This window comes from Pelobates fuscus, chromosome 1 (assembly GCF_036172605.1).
Source record: "Pelobates fuscus isolate aPelFus1 chromosome 1, aPelFus1.pri, whole genome shotgun sequence".
NCBI classification, from domain to species: domain Eukaryota; kingdom Metazoa; phylum Chordata; class Amphibia; order Anura; family Pelobatidae; genus Pelobates; species Pelobates fuscus.
This window is the reverse complement of record NC_086317.1, coordinates 200,437,123-200,451,650: the sequence shown is the minus strand read 5'-3', so window position 1 is coordinate 200,451,650 and position 14,528 is coordinate 200,437,123. Positions and strand designations below refer to the sequence as shown.

At 42.3% G+C, this 14,528-nt stretch overlaps 1 protein-coding gene across 1 annotated transcript; it reads left to right on the top strand.

Annotated features, from left to right (window-relative positions):
• The first annotated feature begins 323 nt into the window (after positions 1 to 323).
• TENT5B (terminal nucleotidyltransferase 5B) lies at positions 324 to 13,684 on the top strand. Its single transcript, XM_063444441.1, has 2 exons — positions 324 to 943; positions 12,422 to 13,684. The coding sequence occupies exons 1-2, from the start codon at positions 767 to 769 to the stop codon at positions 13,442 to 13,444; spliced, it is 1,200 nt and encodes a 399-aa protein (XP_063300511.1). The 5' UTR covers positions 324 to 766; the 3' UTR covers positions 13,445 to 13,684.
• Positions 13,685 to 14,528: the final 844 nt, after the last annotated feature.

Genomic DNA, 14,528 nt, shown 5'->3' with positions numbered 1-14,528 from the left:
CACGGCACGGGTTAAGCAGCCTAACACACGGTGTGAGCCATGACAGGCATCCGGGCCCTTTAAAATGCCAATGTGCATTCCTGACAGCCTATGAAAGCTGGGATTCCTGCCTGGTTCGCGAAACTTCAATTCAGCCAATCAAATTGGGTCCTTACTGGCAGCTAGCCAATAGTAGGGAGCTGCTACCCTGAATGACGCGCACCGCTAAAACCAATGACAAGCACCGTTCAGGAGGAGGACGGAAGCGAGCCAATCAGAGGCCGCTTACGCTAATATATAAGAGTGAGCTAAGGGGGCAGGCTCAGTGCGCGCTGTCTGAAGGATCGAGTCAGAGCGAGGCGTGTTACCGTTACAAGAACCAGCATCACACCCTGTCTGCACTCTGACAGCAGCCGGCACTCATTTTATTTTTACTTTTTCTACCTTTTTAACTCCGGGCAGTGCCGTACGATTTATACTTTTAACTGAAATAAACGAAGATTTTTTTTTTATTTCCTAATACACCATCCGTGACTCCGGAGTGCCTTCTATCTGGTGACCTGTTGCGGTGATCACTCCCGCTCCGCTCCTCAAACCGTAGATCTCGTTGCTAGGATACCGGGTCCGAACCGCTCTGCCCACGTGACGCCTCGCGGAGACCCCCTCGTGCACCGAACACCCGGCCGTGGTGACGTCATAACCGCGGAGCCCAGCCGAGCAGGAGGACCCCCCCGGCGCCCACCACTCCCGAGTCAGGACCCGGTGTGCCGCCTTTACCGGAGCCGTAATGTCCTCGTCCGCTCCGCAGACACCGACCGCCGCTCCTCCCGTCTCGTCCCCGAGGTTCAGCGTCCTCTCCTGGCCGCAGGTCCGCCGCCTGGATGCCATCCTGTGCGAGAGCGTGCCCATCCATGGCCGGGGCAACTTCCCCACCCTGTCCTGCCGGCCCAGACACCTCATACAGGTTAGTGACCCGCCCTGGGAGAGGGAGCTTAATGGGGTTACTCACCGCTCCGGCATTCCTCTGTGGGAGGTCCCCGGGCCTGATCGTGGACAGCTTAATGTGCTACAGCCGGCTTATGGCTCAGCGAACTTTAACTCCCCCCCCCCCCCCCCCCCGACCCATTCACACAGCCATGGCCCCACCTAGGGTAACCGCACCTTGTCAGTCAGTGGGGTGGGATTACATCGGGATTTGGGGGGTCGCTGCCAGCTCTACACTGACTGAAGGCCATCACCCAGGATAGGGCGTGCTACAACCTGCTGTCAGTCCAGTGACTTAACTAGAAAATAAAAAGGGTCATTAAATGACCGGACAGAGAGGAGGGGAGGGGGTTCCGGGGTACTTGGTCTATTCTAAAAGCTGCCATGCCGCCTGCACGTGGTTTAAAGGTCGTTCTGTCCGGTTCGGTTGTGACACGTGCTTTTTGCCCCCTACATACTCCTGGCTCGCTTTGACCTTAGTTATTCGTATAACGGCCTATAAAGTTGTCTTTTTGGGGGGATGGGGTTTTACACCTGCCTTACAAATTATGTAGATATCTACCCGTATTCCCATAAATCGCTCACAGCTCTACTTATTCATAACCCTGTTGTAAAGGTCCATTTTAATTCCTTTTGTTCTTGTAACCAAGCACAACTATAAAAAAATAAACTATTTTCTATAAATGTATAATGCAACTCCCGTTACATGTTGTGTGAATGCTAGAATGTTCTGTATAAGCTGTCAGTCTTCCTTTAAGGCACGGTATTCTGAATGTCACAGCTCTGGTATTTGGCCGCCCCCTCCTGTTTCAATTTTACAGTGCGCACTTGCTCTTTAGCTCGTGGCTTGCAGAGGAATAAAAAAAAAAATGTGCTGAGCAGATATCTCTAAGTTTGGCCGGGGGCCAGGTCCTGAGTATCCACAGCACTTGGCTCTTGACCCTGAACCCTGCAAGCAACCGTATGGACCTGTTTAACTGTTTCTAGATGTACATTCCTCTTCTGCTGTTAGTTGCAGCATCTCGCAACTTTTCTTAAAAACTCAAATCCGTGGGAGGTTTACGATGGGGGTGTCATATTGGTGGTCTAGGCATAACAAAATGGATTTGCAGAGAGATGACCGTTTTGGCAGACAAATGGGTGCCTGATTTGAAACCCTTTTATAGATATTGGGCTGACATACTGCAAGCTTGTATCCTTCATTAAAAGGACTGCTTAAATACAAAATCACTGTTTAGTAGATATTCCCCCAAAGAAAACATGCATTTTATCAGTGTGGGTATATCTAGAAACAGCTTGCAAAACCTGCCGTTCTCATTTCTGCAGTGCTTGCAAGCCTTCCCCTTCAAACTCAGTCCAAACTTTCTGTGGCTGTTCAGTCTCCCTTCCCAATGCAGCTCAATGAGAAGTCTTTGCAAAGTAGATTTTGAGCTATTGCGTTTAGCTCCACCAAGTGAACCAAACCAGGAAGTAACAGGACTTGTTGTCTACTTGAAAGCCACGGGGGTATGACCAGATTAATTTAGAAAAGTGTTAATTTCTATTGAATTTTCACACACAGCTTTTTAGCAAACTAAAGTGCTTTAGGCATGGCTAGATAAATGCCAGGTCGCAATGGTGACAAAATATTTTGTTCTTTCCTTCTGTGTGCTGGGAGGAAGTGAAGGGAGCTGTAATTACTTCCTCCCGGTGCAGAGGCCACGCAGGGGAATGGCAACCTAACCTGGCAGGACACCAGGTAAAGACTGCTCCATGCTGACTAGCTGTATGTATCGGAGTGTATCAATTTAATACTTTGTGTCAATCCAGTGAAAGTGTGTGTTTAGGTCACCAGTCCCCTCCGATCGCATGGGAATTATGTTTGTTCACACTTTTTTTTTTTTTTCTCTTCTTCCATGGCTGTCAGTCTCGCCGTTGCCTGCCATAGTAGCTGAGATTATCCCTTGCCAATCTGTCAATTAATAGCATCTCGATAGGGGAACATTCAGCGCCTGCATGCAGGGTGGAGACACTGAATGTAGGTGCTGCACATTGTGCAGCACTGATGGGGGACACTTTAGTGGCCATCTGAGTGACAGCCACTAGAGGTGTTACTAGGCAGCAATGTAAAAACTGACTTTTCTTGGGCGGTTGGGAGGGGAAATACTGGCAAACTAGTCTGATCTGATGCATATACACAGACCACTGCACCCAGGCCCCTTCATAGTGATGACATAGCCTGTGTGATTTTTAGTGGTAATCTTAAGGGACACTACGTGCTAGGAATACAAAGCTGTATTCCTGACAATAGCCCCCTCTGCCTCTTCCCCATTTACTTACCTGATGGCAATACTGATATCATTGATGCTGTGAGGCTCCACCCTGTCCATCATTTGACAAGATGTGTGCATTAGGCCTCCCCATAGGAAAGCCTTGAATCAATGCTTTCCTATGGGGAAATGGCTGACGCTGGATGTACTCATGCAGAGTGGGAGGACGCCCTGCATCAGTTACTGGACCAAAAGTCCGTTAACACCCAGGAAGCACATCTAGTGACTGTCTGGTAGTCAGCCACTGGAGGCAGACTTGGTGCTGCAATGTTTTACACTGTAGCACTAAGTGCAAAAGGGACCCTATCCAGACCACTTCAATACGCTTAGGTGCTCTGTGTGCCTATAGTGTCACTTTAACCTTGAATTTGAAATTCAATTTTTAATTTCCACTTTAGTGAATAACCTGGTCAGTGTTAATTTTTTTTTTCTCTCCAGTAAAAGGTTTTACACAATTTGTTCCATGTACATGCATGTTGTTGGTTTGTATCCTTTAATCTATGCTAAACCAGCTTCATTGTGCATGTTTATCACAGCCTATGAAAAATATTTAATTTTCATAAACTAAAATGGCATACATACTGTATCGGTGCCTAGAGTATCCCTTTTAAAAGAAACTTGCAAAGTACCATAATCACTACTGTGCTCTAGTGGTCAAATCTGTCCTACAATATCTGGAACTATATTGCCCTCATGGATATGATTTGCTTCATATCACTAGGAGCAAGCCAGATGTTTCTGCAATCTTCAGCTCACGTTGCAAAGGCAGTCTCTATCAAAACCTTTCCATGTACTAAATGGCAATTTTTAATTTATTTTCTTTTTAGATAGGGCTAAATCTAAAGGGTCACGGCACCACCTCTTGATTTTCCTAGCCAATAAATTAATTTCTAAATAAGAAGCTATTGTATGTGCACAGCAAATCGCCGCTGTGACAGAGATGCAACTCTGAGGAGACGCTATGGGATGTATTCAGTGTCTCACTGCAGAGTGAGAATCACACTTGCAACCTTTGCAGGACCAAACCTAAGAAATGACCTGCGTGGTTGTTCAAGTGACTAATTGTGGTGTTATGGAGCCATGTAAATGCTGCATTTTCTCAGCCTTAGGGACAAACTACATGCCCTATAACCACTGCATTAAACTGTAGGGATTACTGTTACTATAGTGTATTTAAAGAGTGGGAATGAGCAAATTGAACTCTAGTCCTGCCAAAATCTAATGTTGGGCTTGGGTTGATATTTGTTGAGTTTAGAATGCATTACATTCTCAAAGCCTTCCATTAACAATTAGTCAAAAGAGGTTTTCCTCTTTAGGCAGTCTGTATGAACAGCCTCGTCAGTCTTGTGTTACTGAATAACATGTGCTGTGACTTAGGTTGTAAAACTTAAAATAGCCTAGCTTACTACATGTCCCTAGTTGTTAAAGCACAGGGTGTGTAAGCAGCCAGACTTGTAGCATGACCCATCTTACTGTCCTAGCATGTGTAATATCCCATAATATATTGCTATTTAGCATTATGTATTTAACAATCATCCTTGGTTTGTTGGATTAAATTTTTCTAAACCATAAAAAAAATTATAATTTTTTTGTATTCTGAGTATGACATATAGTGCATGGGTAACTATGGTCACATCCTGCTTCTCCTAACTTTGACATCTTTGAAATTGCTTTAGGCTGGCATATGTGGTAGCAGTAGCTGATATCGTGTACTGGCACCAACTTCTAAAAATGTTTCTTTTTAGACCGTGATGACAGTGCACCAATCATTTGACACTCAAATCCTATTTCACAATACCAAATGTAAACTTTAATTACAGTTAAAATCCAATCTATATTTGTATTTTTGACAAGTTGACTTTTCCTATTGAATGGTCTGAATAGCTAGAAGTGATTAACCACTCTAACCACTCTTTATGGTTTAGGCAGTGTTTCTATCTTGCTGAATGACATTCAGATATATAATATAATTGAGACTTAAAATTATCCTACAATCCGCAAATCTGTAGGTAAAAAAATAAGAACAATTTTTAAAGGGTGACTCCAAACACCATGACCACTTCAGTGTTTTGAATTGATATTGGAGCCTGGTGTCTGTATGTGGCGCATCTTGCTATGAAAGTGTGTACATGCGGAGTTAAGGACTACTACCACTTCCACTTCTAGCAACATCATTAGTTGGTCTGATCAAGTATTAAAAGTTTTTGCAGATCTGTAACAGGGTAGAAGTCTGACACCATAACTACTAAGGGCTGTAATGATTATGATCATAAAGACACTTTAATTACAGGTTTATGAAATCAAATCAATTTTCATACTGTACTGTTACTGCAGTCTAACGCCCTTTTCTATATAAAGTTTAATATGCTGTAAAACCTGATCACATCACTCAACTGTCCTGTGTCATTGCACTTAAAAGGAAACTACAGCTTGTCCTTGCAGTTTTTTTCAGTGTTTACATTGCTGCTTAGTAACTCCTCTAGGTGCAGTCATGGAGACTGCCACTTGAGATGCCTACTATTTAAATGCTGCATTGTGTGCCTCACCTACATTCAGCGCCTACATTAGGGATCGGTCTGGCTGACTATTCAGAATTTTCAGCAATATCAGTGTTTGCCTATAAAGATACCGATAATGCAGATCAGGGCATGACAATCCTGTCTAAAGCTCACGGGTTACCACAGCAATTCTCCGTGGCACACAGGCTGCAAGAGTTGGACAGGGGAGCTGCTGGGAAGGGAAGTAAGTGTTGCTGGGCCCTCTCTGCACAGTCCATGCCACTGGACTACCAGGGAATGCCATATCTCCCCTCCCTGGCCAGGTAAAAAGCAGGGAGGGGGTACTAAGACAAAATGTTAATTTATTTAAAAAAAATTTTTTTTACTCCTTACATACCTACACAAACACTCACTGCATTTACTATATGCACATTACACACACTCTGCATTAATTATATACACACTGCATTCACTTATCAAATACTCTCATTGAGATATCTATATCATTCGGCCTGGCATGTATAATTTGTGCATTTACCTTGATAAAATTGCAAAAAATAACTGAACATGATTATTCAACAGTAGGTTTGTGTAGAAATAGTTTATAAATGTACAGAATAGTGGTAAGTTATCGGCTAGCGGCCTGAAACTTCTCAGCTTTCCAGTATCAGCGGCCAATCCATAGTCTCCACACATGTAGACTCTAAACACTGCATAGAAATGCATTGATTCAATGTATCTGTGTAGATGCTGATGAGCTTGGCATTTTGCTGCATGTGCAAAGTAGCCAATCCAATGCTTTACCATAGGAAAACATTGGTAGGTTAAAGGACCACTCTAGGCACCCAGACCACTTCAGCTTAATGAAGTGGTCTTGGGGCCAGGTCCAGCTAGGTTTAACCCTTTTTGCAGTAAACCTAGCAGTTTCAGAGAAACTGTTGTTTACCTATGGGTTAATACAGCCTCTAGTGGCTCTCATTGACAGCCGCTAGAAGCGCTTCCGCGCTTCTCACTGTAATTTTCAGTGAGATGACGCCAGCTTCCATAGGAAAGCATTGATAATGCTTTCCTATCAGACTTGCTGAATGCGCGCGGCTTTTGCTGTGCATGTGCATTCAGCCGATGATGGGAGGAGAGTCCCAGCGCTGGAGAAGAGGTAAGGGATTAACCCCTTCCTGCCCCCTCAGCGCCACGGGAATGGGACCCTGAGGGTGGGGGCACCCTCATGGCACTATAGTGGTCCTTTTAAGATCATAAAGATTGATCTGAGCAATAGAGGTGGGGTCAGCCACATCGATGGAGAAGTGGTTTGACATAAACAGTGAAGCATTTGCGTGGCATAGTAAACACTGCTTGTGTATATTTCTATGAAATAATACATAGGGAAGTTCATGTGTGGTTAAAAAATGTTTTTTTGTTTTTAAAGTGTAATCCAAAATAGTGTGTGTGTGTGTCATAGTAGACTTCCCATGTGATAGACAAAAACATGGTAACTAGTTGCAGACATGCTTAAACAAAACTAGCTGTTTAAAACTTTGTATTGATTGGAGAAGGTTTAAAATACATCCAAGTGCAGGTAGAGCTAAAATATCTGGCACCCCTCCCTGGTCTGCTTCTATAAGAAACATAGGAATTGTCTCAACATGTTTCTCGTAGTATAGATGGTGTAACACTTGGTTACTGCACTAAACTCAAATTAGTTCAGTTTAACTGTTAATCTGAAAACTAATCCTTAACACCACAAAACATAAGCAAATTTGCTTTACAGCATTGCTCGTGAAACTGGCACAGTAGGGTCTTCCCAGTGATTTAGTGCATGGACTAAAGGGGATATCAACCTAGAGCACACATCCTTGCCAGCTAACAACGTAACAAGATCTACACATATACAGTGCTGGTTCTTACAGAGCACTTGGTGGATCTGGTGTCAGAAGTGCCCTGGCACCCCCATTTTAAGTTGTCAAACTATTTTATTCCACCAGACACTGCTCCTAGTTTCCTTTAGCTCAGTGAGAGCCAGAAGCTCTTTGAGCCAAACGCTGTACTATGGGGCCAGTTCATTGGCTGAGCCTGTAAACTGACCACTCTCTGCCAAAGAGCTTGGCTCCATAAAAAACACTTCTGGCTCTTGCTGAGCACTAGTGGAGGCAGAGCAGTGGACTTTAGGTAAGAAATCAAATTGTCCTAAAACAATTTCACTCTTTATAGTGGGGTCGCCAGAACACTTCTGGCACCATAATGGTGTACTGTAGTGGTTATGATGCTTGGAGCCCATATTTAGTTTTTGACATGTACACAAACAGTGTATGACATTAGCTTGGTATCCCATTCCTTAATTTTAAGACTACTTCAGTGACCCACTCTAACAGAATTGCTCTACAATAAATTATAAACTATTGGTTACCAATATTGCATAGGTACGCAGGGAAAGCATTATTGCTACAGGAGCGGAGGGCAGCTCCCTGGGACTTCACTGTTTGTTTCTGTGCCGTCTGTTGGGGCCCCACTGACAACATAGGGACCTAACTTGGGGATACGATTTTTATCTTGGTGCCATTACCTTTTTTTTTTCCCGTCTGGCAGCTATCTGTTTTTTCTTCCCTCACAATGGAATCTGGCAGCTAACAAAATTAGTCATATACATTTTTTTATTATTTTTTTTACACTAATCTGCTTGCATACAGTGTATATTCTGTAAGGAATTTAGGCTATTCACTCAAATGCATCTCTTGGAAATCTTCAATGTATCTCTCCTCCCAAAACTGCTCCTCCCAGGCGATCTGTACTGAGGTATTTAGCATGGACTCTTAATACCTTACGTAAGAGCTGTGGCCTAGTTGTATTAGTGCTTTGTCAGCTGTAACAACATGCATTGCAATTTTCAAATCCAACACCGTGCCATGGGATGCATGCCTCGGGGTATTTACACGTAAGAACTTGAACAAATGTTAAAACTATGCCAATGTGACAAATTACGTGCCTTCACTTCCACATGGAGCTTGAATAAAGGGCAGTTTTTTTTGTTTGGTTTTTGAAGTCCTGTTAAGACTACACCTGTCACAAAAATAAAATGGTGGCTTATAGAAAAAAAGCATGTTTCTGGACTATGCTAGTCCAACTGCTATCACAGTGTTACAAAATCATGATGGCAGATAAAAAGTTGTGTAAACTGCAAAACTTGACAAAGCACTAATCGGACACTAGTAACTAGATGTCTACATTATCCCTTTTGCCATACATAATAGCGGACAACCTTTCAGCTCTATTTCTCAGTTTTCAGCATAGAAAGTTTGCCAAAATTAATGATCTCTCAGTAAAAGAGCTTGAAATTCAACATGTGCTTACAGTTTCTCTAACAAATGTATAGATTTTTGAGGAAAAACCTCTAAATATCTTTACACTAATCTGCAGACACTCAATGCCAAGGAATTGAGATAAGGAGTGTATAAAGTCTCTGCGCTCCCTCCATAGCTGCCACATCTGCAGTGTGGTTGCTATGGTATCTCCCTTGCCGACACTGCTAGTGCTAGCTTAGAATAGGAATGGAGTGGTCACTCCGTTCAGACACTGGCAACAAAGCCAACATATTGATATCAAGCAATGCAAATCAATGAAGAGCAGAGGTGGGTGTTACATAACTGTAAGACTCTTTTATGAGATTGCAGAGGATCAGGAAAGTGAGTTTCCCTTCAATGGTTCAAAGATTTGTTTTAGCAGTTACTCAGTCCAGATTGGTTTTTTTTTTTTTTTTTTTTTTTTTCAAATGGCACCTAGTAACTCCTTGTTGCTTTACCTACCTGCTCTTGAAACAAAGCTGGCACATAAGTGCTAATATGATATTGAAATAACTAAATTGCCAAAGGATTTTGGTTTTAGGTTGTCAGCTGATTATTAAAGGACCTGTAACACTGACAAGTTTGTGGGGATTTTTTATTTTATTTTTGTAAAATGTTTAAACCAGAAAGCAAAAACTTAGAGGGGTTCTAGAGCATGAGGACATCTGCATCAGTTAGGTGACCAAAGGTCTGTCTGACTGCCACTAGCGGCAGTCTTAGTCCAGCAATGTAATTATGCAGTTTCTCAAACTGCAATAATATACATTACAGGACTAAGTAATGAGACGGACCACTTCAATGAGACAAAGTGGTCTGGGTGACTAGTGTCCCTTTAACAATATACAAAACAAAAATAGAGCAAAAAAAAGTGAAACTGTAAAACATTTTATAAAGTTGGTCAGATTGCATTGTTGAGCATGTCAGTTTCTTCCGCCTTCCCATGTCTTTCAGACCAGTACGCTAATGACCGAATTAGGGCATCATCTTGCAGCAGGAGAGAAACTAGACACTGTTGCCTGCTCTGTGTGAATCAATCTGATCACACTCCCTGTCTTCACCTCCCCTTTCAGTATATTGCGAGGTGAAGAGATCTTCCAACAGCAGATGTTAATCGGTCATGCCCAATGCACTTTTTCAGCATTCCTAGGGATAGCACACTAGTTGGTGCCCACCTTCGAGTGGGTGTGGCAAGCATAAGGAACAAGCCGTAAATATGAAAATATTAAACCACTTTGTTTCTCATTGGCAGAACCTGTAATATGAAGGGTATTGTGCCTGGTTTATTGCCTAATGGTGTATTTTGACTGGGTTTACATTTGTTTGTGGTATTGCATTGCACGGTTCTTCAGTTGTTGGGGTGGCTATATTTTGAGTTTGCGGTGTTGCATAATATTTAACATGGGAGTGTCTAATATGATGGATTAAAATTGAAGAAACACCTGCTAGATCAAAGCCAAAGCTTGGCAGCCTGACAGACGCTGGAGGAGGGAGATTGGATCCCAGAGAAACATGTCACAGCGTGGAGATCTGCTGAATGTGCAGGGTTTGAGACTCGCTACTGAAATCCAGTTATCTGTTTGGTTATGTGTACCTTTTTGTTTCTTTGGATCTCCTCAAACACCTGCTCTGCACAGCTTTTGTACATACTCCACAAATACACTGCCCCTGCAGGAATTGATAAAATTGGATGAGTTTTAGGATCTAAGCTAACTAGCTGTGTAAGTTTACTGAATTCATTTTCTGGTGCAGCTTAAATGACTAAGAAGGGAGGATCCAGAGTTGAAAATCCACCCAGGCTGGAAATATTGTCTGAGGTAGTGAACAGCTTCCTAGTCAGATGAGATTCTCCATCCACCCAGTCATAATAAACATACAGCTGCACCTGTGTCATCTTGATCCTGTACATATGCCAGTACCTTAACTCTGTCCAGTGCATAGCCTGTGTCTGGGTTTGTAATACAAAATTCAATTTGTTCCATATAATCTAGGCTTTTCAGACAAAGGTTGGCAGCCTGCTTAATAGAAAACAAAGCTCTCTATTACATTTTCAATTCATTTATGGTGGTAACTGCCTGCTCTGTAACATTCTAATCCTTTCAAGGGGCTTTCTAAGCACAATATCTCTACCTGTTCAAGCTAGTAGGCTGTATGTGATATCTGGTTTTGTGTAAGAGGGTTGCTGTAGGGACCCAGACCCTGTCAGTGATTTGAAGTAGGTATGGTGCCTGGAGTAACCCTCAAACTCTGTATGTGCAGCATTTCATAGGAAAAGCTACACAGACTTAAACTCCATCTCTGGTAGCGTCATTAGCCCAGATCAAGAGTTTTATGTTGGTTCAATTTACTGTTGCATTCATTTGAGTGCTCAGCTGAATATTAGCCAGTGAACAGCCAGCAGTATCTGCATCTGACACTGATACTTGCTCTGTACGTTGCTATTGTGAAACGTCTGCAGTAGCAAGTTCAGAGCTGGCTTGATGGCATAATCACTGCCATCTACATTTCAAACAAATGGCTTATGGCTAACGCAGAAGCCCTCAAGTACAAGTGGGACCAGAAAACCATAAAGCCTTACACCTCTGCAACAGGAAGTAATGGTGCATAGACTGCCCTCTTATAATCACATGGCAAAATGTACCTTGTCTACCATGAGTAGAGTTTGGGCAGTTCCCCAAGGACACAACCAATGATTTTAAATTTAAAAAAAATAAATAAAAAAAATCACACAACCATTTCAAGAGCTACTCTGCCACCTTCATTCAGCTATGTAGAACTGGCAAACTGATAAATGCAGCAGAAAACACCTGAACCAAGTTACAATAGTTAGGACAACAATGGTCATAATGATCTTAATGTCTGGATGGTGGGTGATGTATAAAAGCAGGTTTATTCTTACATCTTTGGGGGGGGGGGGGGTAGGTAGAGAGGGTGTGTTCCAAATGTTGGTGTGAAATTTAAAGGAGCACTGCCTGGCTTGGATTCCCTCTGCACAGTCTGGCTCCCCCTCCCCAGCTGCTCTTAAATGCAAAGAATTTGCTTGAATTGCATACATAGGCTTAGAGGGGCAATCAATTAGCACTCCAACCCTCATCCAATCACTGTTCAAGAAAAAGCCCCTGGGGAACTCCCACTAAAATGTTAAACCATTCAAAAAAATCTTAAAGGTAAGGTTTGTTGACTCTGGGCACAATTGCCATTTCATTGAGTTAAGTGGGTTTTTAATATATTGGTTATAAAATATCTTGCATGATGCAAAAAGTTTAGTATGAACATGTATACACATCTAACTGCTATTTTTGTTTCACACCTTTTCTAGGTAGTCCGGAGCCGGTTAGAACATAAAGGTATTACTGTCCACAATGTGCGGTTAAATGGTTCTGCTGCCAGCCATGTCCTTCACCAAGACAGTGGATTAGGCTATAAGGACCTTGATCTAATATTCATGGTGGACTTGAAACAACCTGATGCTTTCCAGGTAGTGAAGCATGCTGTACTGGATTGCCTTCTGGACTTTCTGCCACTTGGTGTTAACAAGGAAAAAATCACACCTATGACTCTGAAGGAAGCATATGTACAAAAACTGGTTAAGGTATGTACTGAAAGTGACAGATGGAGTCTTATTTCCTTATCTAATAATAATGGCAAAAACATGGAGCTGAAATTTGTCGATACACTCAGGCGCCAGTTTGAGTTCAGCGTTGACTCCTTTCAAATCCTTTTGGATTCCCTTCTAATGTTCAACCAGTGCTCTGATAAAACAATGTCTCAGAGCTTTCACCCCACAGTGACTGGTGAAAGCATGTATGGAGACTTTGAGGAAGCAATGGACCACCTACGCAACAAGATCATTGCAACACGCAATCCAGAGGAAATCAGAGGTGGAGGGCTGCTCAAATACTGCAACTTACTGGTGCGGGGATTCAAGCCAAAGTCTGAAGTGGATATGAAAACAATGCAGCGATATATGTGCTCACGTTACTTCATAGACTTCCCAGACATAAGGGAGCAGCTACGAAAACTGAGGTGTTACCTACAAGACCACTTTGTAGGAATGGAGGACAAACGATATGACTGCCTTATGACCCTTCACCATGTAGTGAATGAAAGCACTGTGTGTCTCATGGGACATGAACGTAGACAAACACTTGCCCTTATTGCCTCCTTGGCAGTACAAGCTTTATCTGAGCAGTCTGTCCCAGCAGTTCCCAGTTTCACCTGCTACTACCAGCCAGCCCCCTTCATAAGTGATGGCAACTACAACAACTATTATTTTACACCTGTCCAAACTGTGATGCCATGCAGCCATTCCTATCAGACATGGCTTCCCTGTTGTAACTGAGCTAGCTGGACAGTATTACACCCTTCCTTTGCCTGCCCTACTGCATTTTAACTGAAAACTTGGGAAGAATTTGGCTTAATTTTTTAATTAAGATATGTGCACTTTGGTACAAGCTTGTGAATTTTTTTACATAGATCATGCAATGATTTCTTATGTATATTCTCAACATGCCATTTAATATAGAACAACTTCTCTTTATTCTGCTGGTGAAATACATCAAATATGGGCATGTTTCTTAGATACAGGCTTTTTACTTCATTTTTCCGCTTTTTTTTTTTTTTTTGGACCAAAGAGTAAAGAGCTAGCTCTAAGTGCCTGTATCTATGCAACACAAGGGTAATCCCTGTTTTGCTTCCAAAACCAGTCCTGTAGTTTGGTTTAGTATAAATTCCTGTATATTTTTTTTTGTTTGTTTTTCCTTCTAAGTTGGTTTGTTAAAAGGGCAGATCTCAACTTCTTAACCCCTTAAGGACACGTGACATGTCATGATTCCCTTTTAATCCAGAAGATTTGTCCTTAAGGGGTTAAACTCTCAGTTTAAGATCTAATCCATGCCTGATTCTGTAGGGACTCAATATCACTTTCTTCATTCATAGATTTGTTACAATGTTTTAAAACCTATAACAATTTGGATGTTGACTGCCTGAGTCACTGGTAAGCTTAGATTGCAAGTTAACTGCTGATCTATATGAACATGGTGTTCTGTTTACTGTAGCTTTACTTGGCACATCTAGCAGAGCTATCAAACTTTAACACTTCAACCGTTCAGCTTTTGGTCAGAATATTTTCTGACCCACACTTCTGTGGCTTTACAGACTTGGTGTGACATAACAATCTGTGATGCAGCTCCTTTTCAATACAGCATTGTTCTTTTGATGTTTTGGGCTAGTTTTCAAAAGACAGTCTGTCTGGCAAAGCTTTTTAATGTGCAGAGTGACTTATAACACAGTTCTTTCATGTCTCTTCAAATTTTAAAATGTACATATACATTCTTTGTAGTGACCAAACGGTGTGGAAGTGTTGCTGTTGTCCTAATGCAAAGGCATGTGCTAAAATCGTGTATGGAGTTTAGAAGAGTTGAATG